Source organism: Oppia nitens, unplaced genomic scaffold (genome assembly GCF_028296485.1).
Source record: "Oppia nitens isolate AA-2021 unplaced genomic scaffold, nextdenovo-longstitch-racon4-pilon3 scaffold2_pilon_pilon_pilon, whole genome shotgun sequence".
Taxonomy (NCBI): domain Eukaryota; kingdom Metazoa; phylum Arthropoda; class Arachnida; order Sarcoptiformes; family Oppiidae; genus Oppia; species Oppia nitens.
Window position 1 is genome coordinate 1,724,147 of NW_026533210.1, and position 20,571 is coordinate 1,744,717.

The window sequence follows — 20,571 nt, forward strand, 5'->3', positions numbered from 1 at the left end:
TTTATTTGTATATATATTTATTTGTGTTCATAATGGCTATTATGTTTAAACAACTATAGTTTAGAAACATTATATATATATATATATAAATGAATTAAATATTAAATAAATAACATTTTTTTGATGTCCATTTCCAAAAACTACATTATATTTGTTCAGTATTTATATACAAAAGAAAAATATATATTTAAAATAAATACTGTATTGAATTTCAGTTCAATCATTGAAATATCAAATTTAACTTTTGATATTAAATAGTGATATTAAATATGCGTAATAAATGTTATTATATATACAGTATAGTACAATACAGCAAACAATAATAATATTGTAATAAATTTTTCATCAATTAATAATAATAATAATATTGTAATAAATTTTTTCATCAATTAATAATAATAATATTTATATTAAAAAAAAAATTTGATACAAAATATATTTAATATAAAAACTATGTTTCATATTAAAAACAATATTATGACTTTTACTTTTACATTAATTTTATTATTATTAGTATTAGTATTAATAATAATAAATTAGTGGCAATTTTGTTGTCCGTCATTACCCAAACAACAAAAAATAAAACTAACTACCGGTGCTCCTCATTATTCATAATAATAATAATAATAATATGGAGCTATTAATATTCATGAGCGCCTTTATTCACGGCCTGAACACCACTACAACCACCACCACCGGCAGCAGCAGCACTACCGGTGCATCGGAAAGGCCATCGCATCTAGTATTCAATAGCTCAGCAGCCAATGTCAACTGTACCGGTAATACCTGTGCCAACAACAACAGTGTAGCCAACAGTTATCCTCATAATAATAATAGCCATCATAATCATCATCAAATTAACAATAGTACTAGTAGTAGTGGTAGTGGTAATAATAATAATGACATTAGTGGTGATGAACCTGTACATCAAATTGTACTAATGGTGCCCTTAATGTTGCCACACATGCGACTGATGCTCGAGCTGTGCTTAGGTATATCCTGTATCTGTCTAACGATGCACCTACTGGTCTACGGTTTTGTACCTAAGCTACGGAACACACCCGGAAAGTGTCTAATGTCGCTGTCGTTAGCCTTGCTTTCCGGTGCCGTATTTTTTGTCCTATCCCTACACATTGAGCCGTCGCCCACCAGCTCCCTGTGCATATCGGTAGCCATTATCAGGCTATACTCGTTTTTAGGTAAAGTAGACTTATCAACAATATATATATATTTATATGAAAAATAATAAATATATTAATATTTTTTTATCAATTTAAAACTACATATTCTATTAACTTAAATTTTAATAAAATTTTAATTTTGCATTCATATATATAAATTAATGTTCAATATATTGCTAAATACACAAAGTTTTTATATACTGTAATTAACTATATGTTTCTAATATGACTTATGTATGTTTAGCTACCTGAGCGCTATACTCGTGTGTGTGTGTGTGTGTGTGTGTGTGTGTGTGTGTGTGTGTGTGTGTGTGGAGGTGGTACAAGTGATGATATAAATTTAAATAACAAACAAATCTTTTTATTTTTATTATTATTATTATTATCTCAAATAAAAACATTAGTTTAATTTGTTACCAATTCCTACACAAATTTATTTGATCAAAAAAAATATCTATATATATATATATATTAAATATATTTTATTTATTTTATCCATATATATACTTTATATTTGTTTATGTAAACACACTTAATTGTAAACACACTTTTGATATTAATTTTTTTTTATCTTTCAATACTATTGAAAATAATTGTCTGATATTTACAACAACAAAAAAGTCTATTTGATAATTATTTTTGTAATTTTTTAATAAATAAATATTTTAAAACCAAGCAATTGGGTTATCATTTTCAATGGATAAAAACTAGAGTTATTTTTTTTGAAAAAACTAATTGCATATAAAAATATAATTTTTGTTATATAATTTTTTTTTAGTTACTATATTGTATATTAATTTAATATAGTGTGTGATATACAGGTAATTTATATATAAGCAAGTTTTCTGGTTTTTACCAGTAAAATCTAAATGCATTTAACAATTTATTTATTTATTTTTTTTAGTACAAATTTATTTGAATTAGTACTTTAAGTATACCTCGAGGGGTATATATATATACATACAGTCTGATATGTTTTTTAATATATATAAAAACTTTTATTTTAGTTATGTATATATATATAATGATGATATTATGTGTGTGTATGTGTCTGAAAATTATATAATTAAGTTAATATTTTTTTATATATTTATTTACAACAAAAATGATGATTATGTCTATAGACTCTATATAGTATAGAGTCTCAACAACAAAAAAACATTTAGTCTAATATTTTTAATAACATATACTAATATTAAGGGATTTTTCCTAATATTAATACCAAAATTTATTGATTTGTTGTTGTAATAAATTTTTATTTGAGATCTTTATTTGATATTAACAACAGCAGTATAATTATTAAATATAAATAATATTAAAGCTATATATTTTTAGTAATAATTACTGTATATTTATTAGTCTGGCTATAATTTTTATTATTATTATTTTTTTATTAGTTATTATTTAATAGAAAGAAAAAATTATTTTCACCCAATGTTTAGGAAATACTAATAATACTGTATTAATATTTTTATTATAATTATTTAATGATATTGTATGATATATACAAATATTAGTACTGTTAATAAAATATTAATATTTAGATAAATTGCATACAAATTTAGTTTACATTTTAATATATTTTACTATTAATTTTTTTAACAATAAAATACTTATATATATATATATATATATATATATATATATATATATATATATATATTATTGTACAAAAAATGTAAATATTTTTTGAAATTCAATTATTAAATTCAATTATTTTATATATGCTATGATATATATATATATAAAATAAATTTTCATTATTAATTTCATCAAAATTATAAAATACTATACATCATAATATCAATTATATATATATACAGTATATAATTTATTTTATATACAGTACTTATAGAATATTGATATAATACTTTTAATAACTAACCCGCATTTTTACTAACTTTTTTCAATTGATATCACACACACAACTAAATTACTTTGCAATATATTTTATATAAATACTTACACTTAAATAACTAAATACTCATAAGTTGTATATACTGTATATACTGTATATACAGTATATCATCAATTGAAAAATCATTTTATAAAATATAAGATACATTAAACATCTATATATAAAATTCACACCAACAAAAAAATATCATATCCTTTATACTATACATATAAAAACTATTCAAATAATAAAAATAATATAGATATATAAATAAATGTTTTTTGTTGGTATCAATAAAATTGAAATTTATTTTTTTGTTTGTTTATTGTTTGTTTTGTTGAAATATAGCGGCATTTTTCTGGATGAATGTATTGGCATATGATGTCTATAAAACGTTTACTCGTGCCCTTAAATTTAAGATATCTATCATTAAATTGAAAGCCCAGGAAAACAGCAAATTTCTAGTCTATTCACTGTACGGTTGGCTAATGCCGGCGCTTATAGTATCCGCGACACTAGTATTGCAAATCAATATACCGGACGACTCGCCATATAATCCCTCTTATGGTATGTAATGTTATATATATATATATAACAGTTATATAAAGTAATAGTGTTTTTTTGTTGTGTATGTCTTTAAATATATTTATATATTATAGTATACAGTATTTTGGATAGTCTTTTAAGTAAAGTTAGATATAATACATATATATAATATACAGTAAACAACCCGAAAAAAACCGACATAACATTTAACATAGAAATTACATAACATTTTCAATGACTATTACAGAGAGACAACTAACTAACATAACTAAACAAAATAAATAAATAAATAAAACACAGAAAATACCAGAAAACACACAAAATAATAATATAATATTAGATAATATTTTCATTTTCATTATTTATTTGAATTGAAAGCATTAGTAAAAAAAATAATAAAAACAATAACAATAATTTATTTTGAGAGATATATTTATGGCTACTATTATGATACAAACACACACATTGAATATATACATTATATATATATATATATATATACATAACTGTCCATTTGAGGTGTACTGACCTTTTATTATTCCGCATCCATTTCCTCAATACAAACATAAAAAAAACTATTTTTTACTTCTAGGAAGAGTAACGTGCGGTATATCACACATTGCGCCGATACTCATGTTTTTCTTCATACCCGTCTCCATCATACTGACCGTCAATGTTGGCCTGTTTATCGTGACGGCCATGAAACTGAAACGTTGCGCCGAAGAAACCCGTTTCGCTACCCGATCCAAGGCCAAGGTTACCGTACGGCTGGTACTCTATATGAAATTGTTGACAATGTTGGGCGTTACCTGGATCTTCTGGTTTATAGCCTTGTTTACCCAGACCCCGGTGTTTACCTATCCGACCATCGTATTGCATGGCCTGAACGGGGCCTTCATATTCGTATCGTTTACCGTCAAACGTAATGTCTATCGGCTTATTGTCTATCGGATCAAGTATTTGCGCGGTCACCGGCATATCGGTACGGCTATCAAACGATTCAATAATCATAGGCCGGCCGTAAAATCGGTTAGTGGTGTTGGCGTCGGTGTCGGCGGAGATAAAAGTGAGACACAGTTTAGTTTGTTTAACGATCCGTTTAAAGATAGGTTTAGTTCAGTTTGAATGTGAATTATTATTAATAATAATAATTACGGAAAAATTGTTTGTATTTGTATTTATTTTTAATATATAATAATAATTATTATCATTATATTACTGTATTTATATAAATGTTATGTAATTAAACAAAACAAAAATTAAAACTCATATTGTCATACATATATATATAAATATATTTTTAACTTAATTGAAAAAATACTAATTTATTAAATTGATATTAAAAACAATAAAATACATTAGAAATGTACAAAAATAATTTTTATATAATTTATTTCAACTATATGTCACATATATATATAAAAATATCATAAAATAAATGTTAATTTTTTGTTTGTTTTATTTTTGTGTTTTGTAGTGAAAAAAATGATGAATTTTTTTATTAAATAAATTTGTTTGAAATATTATTTAAAAAAAACTTTTAAATTTTTTTGTTGTTGAAAAAAATCTAATAGTTTTTTAAAGGTCAACAAAATTGCTATTTTGTTTAATTTTGTCAATTTAACCTTGATTATGATGATGATGATGATGGTCAAGGTAACCCAGGTGAATTTTTTTTCTTGTATGTGAAAATCTAGTTTAGATTAGTTATTTTAGTGTGCAATCATCTATACACAGGTACTATATATATAGTATATACTGTACTATACTATATATATATATATATCATAGACATGTGAAATGTGTTAAACAGGCACACTCCTGTAACATGTGGACAGGTAGGTTAATAAAAAAAAATCTATACATTTATATATATAGTATATATATATAATATATTAAATAACTTATTCAACAACAACAACAAAAAAATAAGATAAACTAAGATATGAAACATTATTAATTTAAATGTTTTTTATATTTGTTATCATTTAATAATAATAATACAAATTCAATGAACTTTATCGCAAATATTTACATCATTTGGAGGTTTATTGCCTCCCCTTTGCTCGCCAGGGGTTTTTGAATAAATTATTATTAAATAATTTTCACCGAAAAAAAAGTAAAAAAAAAAAAAAGTTTATTTTAATGATATTTTGCGAAATCAAAATATTATTAGTAGATAACTACTATATCAACAACAAAAAAATTATAAAATTAAAAAAATAAATAATCAGAATATTCTAATGTATTGTACAGTAAATACACAGTATATTGATATATAAATTGTTTATTTTATGATTTGGTAATTAATTAATAAATTCCGTGTATTTTTAGTGTAATTTTTAGATTTTTATTATTTTTATAATTAATGCACACATATGTGATGTACTGCATATATAAATATATTTATATATATATAATATAATTTATAATTTTATTACTCACAGCTGAATAAACATAAAATTTTTATAATAATAATAATATAATTAGTTTTATAATTGTATACTATTTTATCTTTTAATTTGGAGTCAAAAATATCATCATTTAATATATCAATAATAAACTTCAATATATTATTTTCATTATAAAGTTACTGGAAATTGAATTTTATTATTATTATTATGATTATCAAAAATATAAAGCTGCCACGTGTCTATACAAAAAAATTTTTATTTACTAAAAAATAAGTTAATCCACGGGTAAATTAATTAAAGAAAAATTTATAAAAAAAATTATAAAGAAAAAAAATTAATTTAATAATATTATTAATTAATTATATTTAATAATATTATTAATTAATTATATTTAATAATATTATTAATTAATTATATTTAATAAAATTTTATTAATAATATTATATTATAGTATTATAATTTAAATTGCTCAGTGAACCTTGACAATGTAATTTATAGTTCAGTACATTATAAAATTTATAATACAATACTACTGTATATACTATACTAAATATAATCAATCAAATAATTTTAATTTTTATTATATTATTTGATAGCATCAAAAAAAATAAAATTTTCCCCAACTATACTATTCATACATAAACATAATTTAGTAGTAATATTATTAACAATAGTACTAAATATATATATATATATATAAAATTGTGAAATTGAAAAAAACCATAATAAATGTGATTCACCATAAAATTTATAGCAAAAATGTTAATAATATTAAATAATGAGCACATGTCTCGCAAAAAAAACATTTATGATATTATATATTATTAAATTGAGAAATGTTTGATGTGAATGAACAGAAATTTTTTTTATATTATTTCTCATCATTTGTATACTACTAATGTATTAGTAGTATATGACATATAATGTATACACAAATAAAAAAAAGAGTTTACATTAAAGTTTTGTTGATCTCTCTCTCTCTCTCTCTCTCTCTCTCTCTCTCTCTCTCTCTCTCTCTCTCTCTCTCTCTCTCTCTCTCTCTCTCTCTCTCTCTCTCTCTCATACTCATACACACACACACATAAATACATATATATATATATATATATATATATATATATATATATATATATATATATATACTATATATATGCTATCATATTTACTATACAAATACATGCAGACAATTATAATTGAAAATTATCTTATATTAGATATATATTTATATAAATGAAAAAATAAAAAGTTAAATGACTTGAAAAAATGTCTATATATATATATATATATATATATATATATACATATATATATACTAAATAAAGTTTAACCAAAAAATAAAAATAAAGATTTATTATTATTTTATTTATTTTTTTTGTTTGCAAAAATTTAAATTAGAAAATATTCCATAAAATCTATTAATTTATATCTATTTTTTGAATCATGAATTCATATATATATATATATAGTATAAGCTGATTGATAGCAATGATATATATGTATATATAAATAAATATGATACAATATATGCATTATTAGAAATTATGAAAATATTACTACTAATAATAATTTTTATGATGATATTTATGTAAATATTATTTTATATATAATTTTTATAGACTAATTTAAAATATTAATTTAAATAAACAACATTTGCATTGATGTGAACAAACTTTTTTAAATATAAATTAAGAAAAATGTTTTTATTTTAATTTAAAAGATAATTTCTACATAAAAATTATTATTATTATTATTATTAGGATTTATTACATTTTGTTGAGCATCCCATAATTATTAGGGCAATTGTCTGGGTGTCTCGGGTGGGCTCATGTAGGTGTCATATCATATGCCGAAACTATATAATAGTTTCACTCTTATAATAAAATACAGCATATATTTTGATACATATTTTAAAAAATTATAATTATTAGTATTAATATCATCAAAAATATGTGCTTTTATAACCTTGATAATATTTTTTTAAAAAAAATAGTATAAAAACAAGTAATAGCAATTAGCATTTTATTAAATTTTTGTTTTTTTAAATTTTATAATAAATTACATAGTTTGTATTTAAAAATATTATTTTTTTTATTATAAAATTAAGGGAGCATTAATGATAATTATTAACATTTATTACAATAATATTTATCGTTTAAAAAAACAATCATTAAAATAGGATTAAAAAATACAATAAAAATGTGATAATTTTTTTTGTTAAACAAATAGACATTAATTATTTAAAAAAATTTAAACAATATAATAAGTAACTTAATTGTCAAAAATTTTTTTTGTAGATTATTGAAACAATTTTCAAATAAATCATTGGATTATAAGATTATGTAGTTTTTTATGATAAAAAAATGTCAAATATTTCAAACAAATTAAAAGATTAGTTTTGTCGGTGATTTTGCTGAATAACTGGCCGATCGATATGCCGGTGCTTTTGTCGTTGTTGTTGTTGTTGTTTTAGTTGACTGGTCTCCTGAATGGCCATAAACTGTTGCCTCTCTAACATAGCATCGGCCAGCCGTTGGCCGGCCATCTCCTGGCGTCGTTGCTCTTTGTATATCAATAGCTGCCGGCGCTGTTCATACCGTTCCTCCATTTGTCTCATATATTGGTTGTCGATACCCATCTCTGCCTCTTCGATGGCATCGTTTAATGTAATGTTTGCGTAAATGTTTGACATTTTTTTTGGTTAAAACAATTTTAATTTTATATCCCAACAAAAAAAAACAAAACAAATCACACAGTTTTATACTACAATTTTTTTAGATATAATATAATACAATATAATGTTTCAGTTAAAAAACAAAATGATTTTTTAAAAATATTTCAGTTAAAAAAATTATTAATAGATTGTAGTTAAATAAAATAATAGTTACAATTATATATATATATATAGTTATTATAAATTTCAAAAAATAATTGTTTACTGTATTGAATTGGTTGATTGAAATTTTAATTTACAACTAAAATATAAATTATTACATATACATGTACTAATGAATAAATGAAAATTTAATTACTATTTATTAATTTGCAATAAATAATTAAAAAAATTTTTGTCAACTTTAGAAGCTATAAATTTTCTTAATTATTAATTAATTATATATATATATATATAATGAGTATAATATTTACATTTACATTATACTATAAATGTTGTAAATATATATATATTGATATTAAATTCAAAATATAAAAAATAAAACTGAGAGAGATAAGTTGATAATTAATATACTAAATAAATATATATAAAAAAAGTTGTTTTTTTAAATAAATAAATACATAAAACGAGTCCTTGAAAATTTGAGCAAGTTAATATTTAGTATATAAGCAATATACAGTATATATACAGTATATATATAGTTAATAAACTCATTTATAATTTTAAAACTTATTTTTCTATTTAATTGATTAGTAAATTAAATATTTTAAATAATTAATTAACTATAGTATTATTATTATTATTATTGAATATTAATATGACCTTCGTCAAAAATATTATTATTATTATTATTAGTAAGTGTTTATCTTTTTTTTGATAAAATGTTTAAGTTTAACAAAAATATTAAAATATTAAAATTTTTTATTATTTATAACCTATTGAATAGTATTGAAACTGATGATATTAGTTTAAGGTAAAAAAAACTATATATTAAGTATCAACAAAAAATAAATATTTAACAATAATTATTAGTCATAAATGTACTAAAAATTTTGTTTAATAATTAAAGTATTTTTTAAATTTAAAAAATAAGATAAAATTTTATTTTGAATTTTATATTTATTTAAACAATTTTTGAAACTATTTAGCAATCAGTGAAAAACTTTAATAATTGCACTCAAATTAATCTTTATATTAGAGAAAAGTAAACAAAAAAATAATTAATTATTTTAAATGATTAGTTTTTGTTGTTGTTAAAAAATTATTGATATTTTTTTATAATAAAAATTTTTGTAAAATTTATAAAATATTTTTTACTTAATGATCTTGACATTTAGAGACAAACAAATTAAAAAAAATAATAAAATGACATTTAATTATATAATAATATAATTATTGTTGCAATGTTAACTATAGTCAATAATTTATATGTGATGTAATTAAGTAAATTTATTTTTTTGCTATGCTATGTTTGCATAAATAATTAAATTATTTATATATATAAAGTAATCATTTAAAAAAATACTATGTGTTAGTATTTAACACTTTATTTTGTTTGTATTAAACTCTAATTAAACTATTATTTTATTGTACAGATTATATAAAATACATTATATATACATATATATATACTGTATATTTCATTTATATATCAATATATATATATATATATATATACTCTATATTGTTTGCCTATTTGACAGTCTATTATTGTGTAAATTTTAAATGCTAATGTATAGTGAATTAAATATATATATATATTATATATATAAAAAAAACTAAAATTAGATATTGTTTTAACAACTAGTTTACTCAGTTTTATATTACGGATATTATATAATTTATATATACAGTACCGGTATATGAATAAAAAAACAAAAAAAAACATTGGTATTATATACTCATAATACAGACGACACATAAGCATTGGGTAGACATAATGGTCATCCATTAAAAAAAACAGTACAATATGTTAAATAATGTTTTTATTTTATTTAATACATTTGTTTTATATCACATTTACTGTATATACTGTATATATATTTTTGTTAGTTTTGGAAAGAAAAGTTTTTAGTTGAGATTTTTATTTTAAAAATAAAATACAGTTAAAACAGTTATCTTAAATATCAATAATAAATTATAATTTATTCACTATATAATTAATATTTTTCACTATAATTATAATATGTCAACTAAAAAAAACAAGTGAAACAAAAAATTATAATAATAAATTCAAAAATGAATTTCAATTTTCAAAATTAAACAAAAAAAAAATATAAAGACTACTAATCAATAAAACATTATTTTAATTGTTGTAATAGTTTTTTTAATAAATATTTTTCTTTTAATAGAAAAAAGTTGTGAAATTATTAATATATGTGTTAAATAATTGTGTTTTTTATTTTTAAAAAAAATCAATAAATAATTACTTTAATATACCGTATATTTATTCAAATAATTTGTGTGAGCATTGATATCATTGAAAAAAACCGACAAAACAGATGTTAATGATTTTTTTGTTGTTATGATATTATTATTATTATTATTAATATTATTGTCTGTGAACTTAACACCATTTATTATAAAATTATAATTTATACTTACAATACCTATCTTTATATATATATATATATACTGTATATTGAATCACTATCTGACTATAATAAACATACTGGTGCTCTAAATATATATATATATATATTAATAATTACATAATAACCTAATGTAACATATTTTTGTATGTATACGGTATGTGTGTGTATCTGTCTATTATATATATGTGTGTGAATATTCTGTAAAATATTTTTGTATAATATAAATATATTTATGAAACGATAGTAACATTGAAAAAATTAAATTTTTGTATAAACAATACAAAAATAATTTTTGTTTGTATATATATATACAGTATTTGATAATGCATTACATAAACTATTATAACATCGTAAATATAATTTATTTAATTACAAATATAGTTTTTACATGTGTGTACAGTAATACTGTATTATAAGTATATAATGTACTAATAATACTGTAAAATATTTAATATATATATATATATATCTATCTATAAGTTATGAAACAATTTGTTGCCAATAATTATTACATTACAAGAGTTTATTAGTAGTGAAATGTTTTAAGTGATATCCACTTAATTATGTTTTGTCTCTCTTTTTTTTTCTCTCTCTCTCTCTCTCTCTCTCTCTCTCTCTCTAACTACTCGTTAGCTGGAAATTCCCATTGAATTAGTAATAAACTATTATTATTATTGTATTATTATTATTATTATTATATACAGTATATCATATACTTGAGGTTCTGTACTATACTGTAATACAAACAACAACTGTAATAACTATATGTATTTATCTAATGGTTTTGTGTGTGTGTGTGTGTGTGGACAACAAAATCTACTGATGTTTCTCTAATAAATTTTTTTTCTGGTATATAAATATTATATATTGATATATAGTTTTACCCAATCTATACATTTATATAAAAACCAATGTTGAGCTAAACTAAAGCTCTCTCTCTCTCTCATAAAAAGATTATGTCATATTATAACATAAAAATATACTGGTATTCAATGGTGTAGTTGTATATTATATATTATAAATATATATACCACTGTATAATACCAGTATAAGTGTATGTTTACTTAAAGTAATAATAATAATAATAATAATTTTATTAAGCAAAAGTTTTACCCAATTTTTATTTACTAATTTCTCAATACATTTATACTGTATTGTAAATCAATACTTAATACATAATAATAATAATACACTATAATTGTGCAATTATGGCAATTACATCAATGTATTAATCACAATTGAATGAAATAATAATAATAATAAATAGTAAAAATATAACTAAACATAAATTTCTTACAATTGTTCAACGATTATAATTTAAATATATATATATTTATTAAATGTATTATAAGTGCTATAATAAAAATAACTAATAAATTTTAAAAAAATGTTTTATAATTTATTTGTGATTATTTAGTATATTATTTGTGTACCATTTGATAAATTTTATAATAATAATAATAAATATTTATTTTCTTATGTTATAAATATAGTGTACATATAAAAATATATTATAAATTATTAAAAAAAATAAACTATTTTTTCAGCAAAAAATAAATAAATATATATATATAATGTAATTAATATAATAAACAACATTATTAATAATATATCTATTAATATAATGATATAATAATTAAAAATCATGTATAACGAGAGCGTTAGTGATAGTAATAGCACACACCTACTAAACTCCAGTGTCGGTACCGATGATTATGTCGATGACAACAACAACAGTCTACAGGAACTGTTGAAAAGTAATGAGGAATTTCTACGGGAATTCCTTATATGTTCGGAAAATTTCGGCGAAATCCAGTTCCTTATCAATCGGCGACAGATATTCCTATTCAAACTGTTTATCGGACTATCCATAACATGTCTGTTCCTTACTATCGGTGTCTACTCACTGGTTCCCCGACTGCGCAACGTTCCCGGCAAGTGTCTGATGTCATTGTCGGCGGCCAAAATTGCGGCCAACTTGTGTTTCGTTGGCTCGCAGTTTGCCTATCGACTGGACCGACCGTTTCAATTGTGCCGTACAATCGGCGTACTTCGACACTACTTCATACTGACAGTGTTTCTCTGGTCGGTTTGTATTGCCTTTGACTGTTACCGTACATTTCGGTCCGGTTCCCAATCGTTGGCCAACTTGAATCGGGTCCGTAACCACTCGTTTATACGGTATTCGGTGTTTTGTTGGACAACCCCTCTATTATTTACAGGTCAGTCATACATTCACTAAAAAAAATAATTATAATTCCTAATTAATTTAAAATATATATATAAATATTTTTATATAATATTTTATATAAAAGTAATTTATATTAATATATATGTATATTATATGTATAGCTTATATAGCTTATATGTATATTAGGATATACTCTACAACATAAGGTAAATGTGATACTAAATTATGTTAATAATATTTTATTATTACATTTACAGTTTATTATTATTATTATTATACCCAAGGTTTTGATATCTAGCATATGTGTATAATGTAAATGTATATATAAAGTGATAAATATTTGATATATAATAATTTATTATGAATACAGTTAGCGGTAATACAATTTACCGGTAATACCTTTACGCTATATTATTAAATAATAGGTATTATTATTATTAGTATTATTATGAAAATAAAATAGGAAATGGTTTTTTGGTGATGAGGTCATACCGTTGCTATTGAATTGTTGTCAATTGTTTATTATTATTATTATTTAGATACCGGTAAATTTATATAACTATTTTATTTGCATAAAAATTAATAATAATATACAAAATTACATTTATATTTGTGTAGTTGTGTAAGTAATGTTTGTTTATTTTTGTTTTTATTTGCTTATCATAATTATATTTTTATTACATTTTTTTATATAACCATATGATTACTATATGATTATTAATAAAAATAATAAATAAATTTATATAATATTTTGTATATACTGTAAATATATATATATAATTTTTGAAGGTACACTTTTAATTGTCGACATAACTGTCCAAAACAATAACAACACTGCTTATAATAGCAGCATATTTAAGCCCAACTACGGTCTACATGTGTGCAGTATTAGCAGTTGCGGGGCATTCCTAATGTTTGGTATACTGCCCATTGGCACTGTCCTAATAGCCAATATGGTCTATTTTTTGCTAATCCTCTATAAACTCTATTCAACCGGAACCGAGACTGAAATCGCCAATAAGGCATCCATGAGGTATGGGGTTAAAAGCTAGTCAGACACACACACACACACACACAGAGAGATACATACACACAGAGATACACACTCACACACACACACACACACACACACACACACACACACACACACACACACACACAGATACAAACACACACAGATACACACACACACAGATACACACACATACAAACAAATACACACACATACATATACACACATACATACATACACACATACATATATACATATATATATATATATACACACACACACACACACACACACACACACTTAATATGTGTTGACTAATTAATAAAGTAATAATATTAATATATATTTATTGATAATCTATACATTTACATGTAATGGATAGACATTATTTTTGTTTATTAATCATTACAGAATATTCTGGGATCATTCAATGTAAATTATTAATGAATAATTTTTTAAAAAATAAAATTTCCACCAATTAGTTCAAAACTTTTAGTAGATATTTCAGTAGCCAATTGTCATAAATTAATACTGTATACTATGTGTGTGTATGTGTGTGTGTGTGTTTATAATGCTATTAAAAAAAATATGAATATTTATTTTTATTTTAATATATTTAAATATACCAGCTTTATATATATACAGGTATATTAGACTTGATATTTATCATAAATAATATATTGTACTTATAATATAAATATGAAATCACATGAAAAATTATGATTACCATAAAAACACAACTACCTCTACCACTACTACTAACTAAACACTAATAAATTACATGTTTATACAGTACTCTATGTTATAATACATTTTTTTTGTTGATAATTATGTGCATATAATTTATTATTATATTATTATTATTTTGTTATATAACCTAATCTCTTATCAATCATTTCAACAACAAAAAAAACATCATCAAAATGATTAACAAACTCTTAATTAAATTATACTATAGGGAACAGTGTGTTTGGTATACTAAACTGGCCCTCATATTAGGCCTAACCTGGATCCTATCGTTGATTGCCATTTTTACACCCATAAGTCACCTGTTTTTCTATACGCACGCCTTTTCATCGCTCCAGGGAGTCATCATATTCTTGGCGTTTACCTGCAGATCAAATGTCTATCAATTACTGGTACGCCGCATACAGGCGCTCACTGATAACAATCATCAGCATCAGCATCAACATCATCGCCGGCATAGATGGCAAGGAGTAGGTGGTGGTGGTGGTGGTAGTGGTGGAAGATTACGACACCCAACATATACCAGTTCGGTCATTGCCAACAACAACAACATTAATATCTTCAACAACAACAACAACAACGACAATACCAATTTCGATACCAACGCCACAATCGTATATACAATAGCACAGGAGACAACAACAATAGCTCCCTGAGCCCTGCAATAAATAGTAAGAGAGAGAGAGAGAGATAGTGTGTAAAGAAATCTAAAGATACAACAAAAAATATTTGTATGTTTTCCATGTAATGAGGGCTTAGTTTTTATTATAGCCAACAACAAGACTCTTATGGGAAAAGACATCAATACTACATAAGATTCTCTCTCTCTTTCTCTCTCTCTCTCTCTCTCTCTCTWTCTCTCTCTCTCTCTCTCTCTCTCTCTCTCTCTCTTACGACTACTCAAACTCTCTCAGTGCTCATCCATTTATATATATATATATACACTGTATATAAATTACTAATAACTTATAAGACAACTGTCCTTTTCTCTATTACTATCTCTCACTCACTCTCTTTCCTAACCATAAGATATTGTAGAGTAGAGATGAGTTGAAGTTTTTTGATCTTCAATTGAGTGTCTCTTTTCTTGAAGATTGAAAAACGCAAGAAGAAGACGAAGAAGAGGAGGAGGAGGACGACTAAGACGACTACTACTGAGTCTGACTGACAGTCCAACCACTAAGTACTAGTAGTAGTACTGTATATATATATATATATAATACTATTTAGTTTTCATATATGATATATAAAAACTCATCGGAAAACTTCTCCTCTCTATCTCTATCCTCACTATTCATTGTGTTATTACAACTTCAAAAACCCAGCAATTTTTGTTGTTGTGTTTTACCTCACATTGTATTTACAGATTGAATATTTATATATATATATATATAAGAAAATCTTAAATTGAAAACTTTTGTTGAAAACTTTTTTTTTGGTTATTGTTTAAATCAAATATAATATAATTTTAATAATAATAAGACAATTCAATATTGTATTGATTTTGTGGATTGTTATTTTATTTGATATTAAAATATAATAATAATAATAATAATAAGTTATAAGTCTAAAAGCATATTGAAATAATATAGATATTAAATAAAGTTTTATTACAATTTATTTTTGCATCAAAATCGCGCTTATCCATCAAAAAATCATTATATATATAATATATATATGGTATATATATATTTTTTTTGGTAAGTGCTGTACTTAAAATTATATTTTATAATATTATATTATATAATGTAGTTTATTTATTTTTTAAATAAACCCTATTATATTTTTTTATTGATTTTTAAAAATATATTTAATAATAATAAGTTATATTTCATATTAATATATAAAAATTTTAATCCATTAAATATATTTATTTTTTTACATTTTTTTAAATAATAATAGTATTTTGTAATTTTTATGCCATTATTTTTAGTTATTTTAAACTAATAAAAAATATTTCTTATATTATTACTATTATTCATAAATTTAACTCAAATATCTATCAATAAATTAAAAAAAAATAATTTTCATTATAATATTAACCTCAAAAAAAATTATTAACTGTATGTTTGTTTAAATGATTTTAAAAAAAAATTTCAATGTTAATGTAAAACATTGAAGTGTATATAAATATATAATAGTATTATTGCACCAAATGTTTGTATTAATGTATTTATTTATATAAATTAAAATATTTAAATCCAAACTATTGAAACTTTTAAATGTCATGTTTATGTTAGCAAAACTGTTAGAAAACACACACACACACACACACACACACACACACACACACACACACACACACACACACACACACACACACACACACACACACACACACACACACACTGATTACATGTAAACATACACACGTGTAATGACAACATGTATAAAGATTTTTATATTATTATATTTAATTGATGTTTATATTTAAATTTGCATTTTAAATAATAGATTTATTATTGTAAACAATAATATATAAAATAATTTTTTTAAAACATATTTTTTTAAAAAAAATAAATAAATTATATTTTTCTAATTAATTTTACTGTATAAACAAAACAAAACAAAAAAATATTAAATAAAATAGTCTAAACCATAAAAGATTAAAAATTTTTATAAGATTTCTATTATTAAGTGTTGCAAAATGTCAAAAAATAAAAATCAATATAAATGTCAAATGTTTAGTTCATTTAAATAATTATTAAAAATAATTTTTAAAAAAATAAAATAATTTACTCTAGATTTATATATGGCTTATCTGAAAACTTTTAATCAATTCAATAACAACAAGCAAAACAAAACAAAATAAAAACTTATATATTAAAAAAAAGTTAGCAATGTTGTTTTATTTGAATGTTGTAAAATATCGGTTTATTATTATATCCTAAATATTGTAAAAACAGTAATAAATATTGATATAAATATATATCCATTATATATATATAAAATTTATATTATACAGTATATATATACTGTTTATATATAATATATATTATATATATATATGTAGAATAAAATTAGGAAATGTATATATATTATAGTATAAAATAACATTTTGTTAAATGAGGTCAATACTGGTGAAGGAAACTAAAATTTTTAAAAGAGTATTATATTATTATTATTATTATTATTATTTATTTTTGTTGGTTTCGGTTTCAGTTAAAAGTAATAAACTAATAATAAATTAATCTTATTATTTTCACATCAATAAATTGGGTGTAAATTCTATATATATATATATATATATATATATATATATATATATATATAAAATAAATTTTATATGATTTAGTTTATTTAATAAAACAAAAAAAATATAAATTATTAATTTCATATAAGTAAAATTAATTTTACCAACATCAATTTTCTCATTTTATCATATATTGGCAAAAAAACATAATTTTTACTTTTAAAAAAAATCTTAAACTTTTTTTTTATAGATATTATTATTATTATTACTATGAATCCATAAAATCTAATAGAAATAATTGTGTGTTTATGCTATTAATGAGACACAAAAAAAATAAAGTTTAGTTACAACTAATAAAAAAACACAAAAAAACAGTTAACACAAAAACATTGTATTGTTGATAAAAATATATATAAAAAAAGTTTATTTTTTTAATGTTATTGTTGTAGTAATAGTAGTAGTAATCGTTGTTGTTGTTGTAGATTACAGTATTATAAAAAGATTTATATTATTTGATTTTTTTTTGTTTTTTTTTGAAACGATGTTTAAAACCGATACCCATTACACTGAAAAACTATGTTTTAGTTTAGTTTTTTTATTTTGTGTCAAAACAAAATCCAATACAACAGATGTTATTGTATTTTGCATACAATTTATTTGATTTAATATTATTATTATTATTATATTTATTGCTGAAAGTACAGTAAACCTAACTTTTTTTTTGGGGGGGGGAATAAGGTTTATTTACCAATTAAACTGTATTTTTTTGAAAATAATAGTATATAAATAACTATTTGATAAATTACAGTGAATTTATATATAAATACAGCTATATATATGCTAAATAGGATAGAAAATTTATTACTACAATTTTATCATATATGATTTATTTGAATTGTTATTTAAATAATAATAATAATAATATCAATTGATAATTTATCTACTACTAAAATAGTAATTGCAAAAATATTGCAAAAAATTAAAATCATAACTATTTTACTATTTTTTTAAAAAAAATAAATGTCATTATATAAATAAAATTATAAAAAAAATAAAATTAAAGCCTAATTATTATATACCTACATTACTGATTTAATAGTGTGTCATTAATACACACACATATATATATATATATATATAACTTATTATTAATTTTAAGTACAGTTAAACTTTGAATCTGGGGAATGTTAGTCACCAACAAAAAAAAACATACTGGTGCGTGGGATGAAAACTTGGGTAGACTTATTGATTATATACTTTTACTTTATATTATTATTATTATTATTATTATTATTATTATTATTATTATTATTATACAGTAAAATGTACTGTATTTCCAGTATAGAAAACATCAAATACATACACCGAAACTTAAGATTATTTTATTTTATTTTTAAATTTATTATTATTATAGATATACAGTATATATATTTGACTTATTACTACAGTATATATATTAAATTTTTTATACTTTATTTATTATTAATACATATAGTGTATAATTTATAACATATTTATATACAGTATATACAGTACATCTACTTAAATTAATATAAATAAAATTTTTTTATAGTTTATTAATTAATCATGGGAATTAATCAATAGATTTAATTTATGCAAAATAATTATCATTTTAATTTTTTTTAACTAACTAAATAAAATATGAAAAATTTTAAATATACAAATTTTCAATTTAAATTACAACTAGTTTATTTTATTACTTAAAAAATATATTAATTTTTTTTATTAATATATACATTAAGCTAATCAAAAAATATTGTTTGGCTATTTAAGTTTTATGCTATTTTTTTAAATTAATAATATTTAATATAAAATATAGTTGAGTTTATTTTCCAAAAAAAAAATTATTTCAAATATTTAATAGAAATTTTGATTTATAATTAATTTAAGTAGTGTATAAATTTTTTTAAATCTATTAAATTTTTTGGGTGTATTTATATTATAATAAAATTAAAAATTATTAAATAAATAAAATGATTAAATTTTGTTTTGCTTGCAATACTGTATTAATATAATATACACAATAATTGTATAAATGTATGAATGCAATCAAAGATTAATTTTTTTTAAAATATAATAGTAATAATAACAACACAATATTACA

General features: G+C 21.1%; 2 protein-coding genes across 2 annotated transcripts; both read left to right on the plus strand.

Annotated features, from left to right (window-relative positions):
• The first annotated feature begins 649 nt into the window (after positions 1–649).
• LOC128955494 (probable G-protein coupled receptor Mth-like 3) lies at positions 650–4,749 on the plus strand. The gene is made up of 3 exons (XM_054301171.1): positions 650–1,199; positions 3,427–3,645; positions 4,217–4,749. Exons 1-3 carry the CDS (start codon positions 650–652, stop codon positions 4,747–4,749), a joined length of 1,302 nt encoding a protein of 433 aa, XP_054157146.1.
• Positions 4,750–12,948: 8,199 nt separating this feature from the next.
• LOC128955495 (G-protein coupled receptor Mth2-like) lies at positions 12,949–16,381 on the plus strand. The gene is made up of 4 exons (XM_054301172.1): positions 12,949–13,525; positions 14,284–14,527; positions 15,465–15,924; positions 16,347–16,381. The coding sequence occupies exons 1-3, from the start codon at positions 12,949–12,951 to the stop codon at positions 15,907–15,909; spliced, it is 1,266 nt and encodes a 421-aa protein (XP_054157147.1). The 3' UTR covers positions 15,910–15,924; positions 16,347–16,381.
• Positions 16,382–20,571: the final 4,190 nt, after the last annotated feature.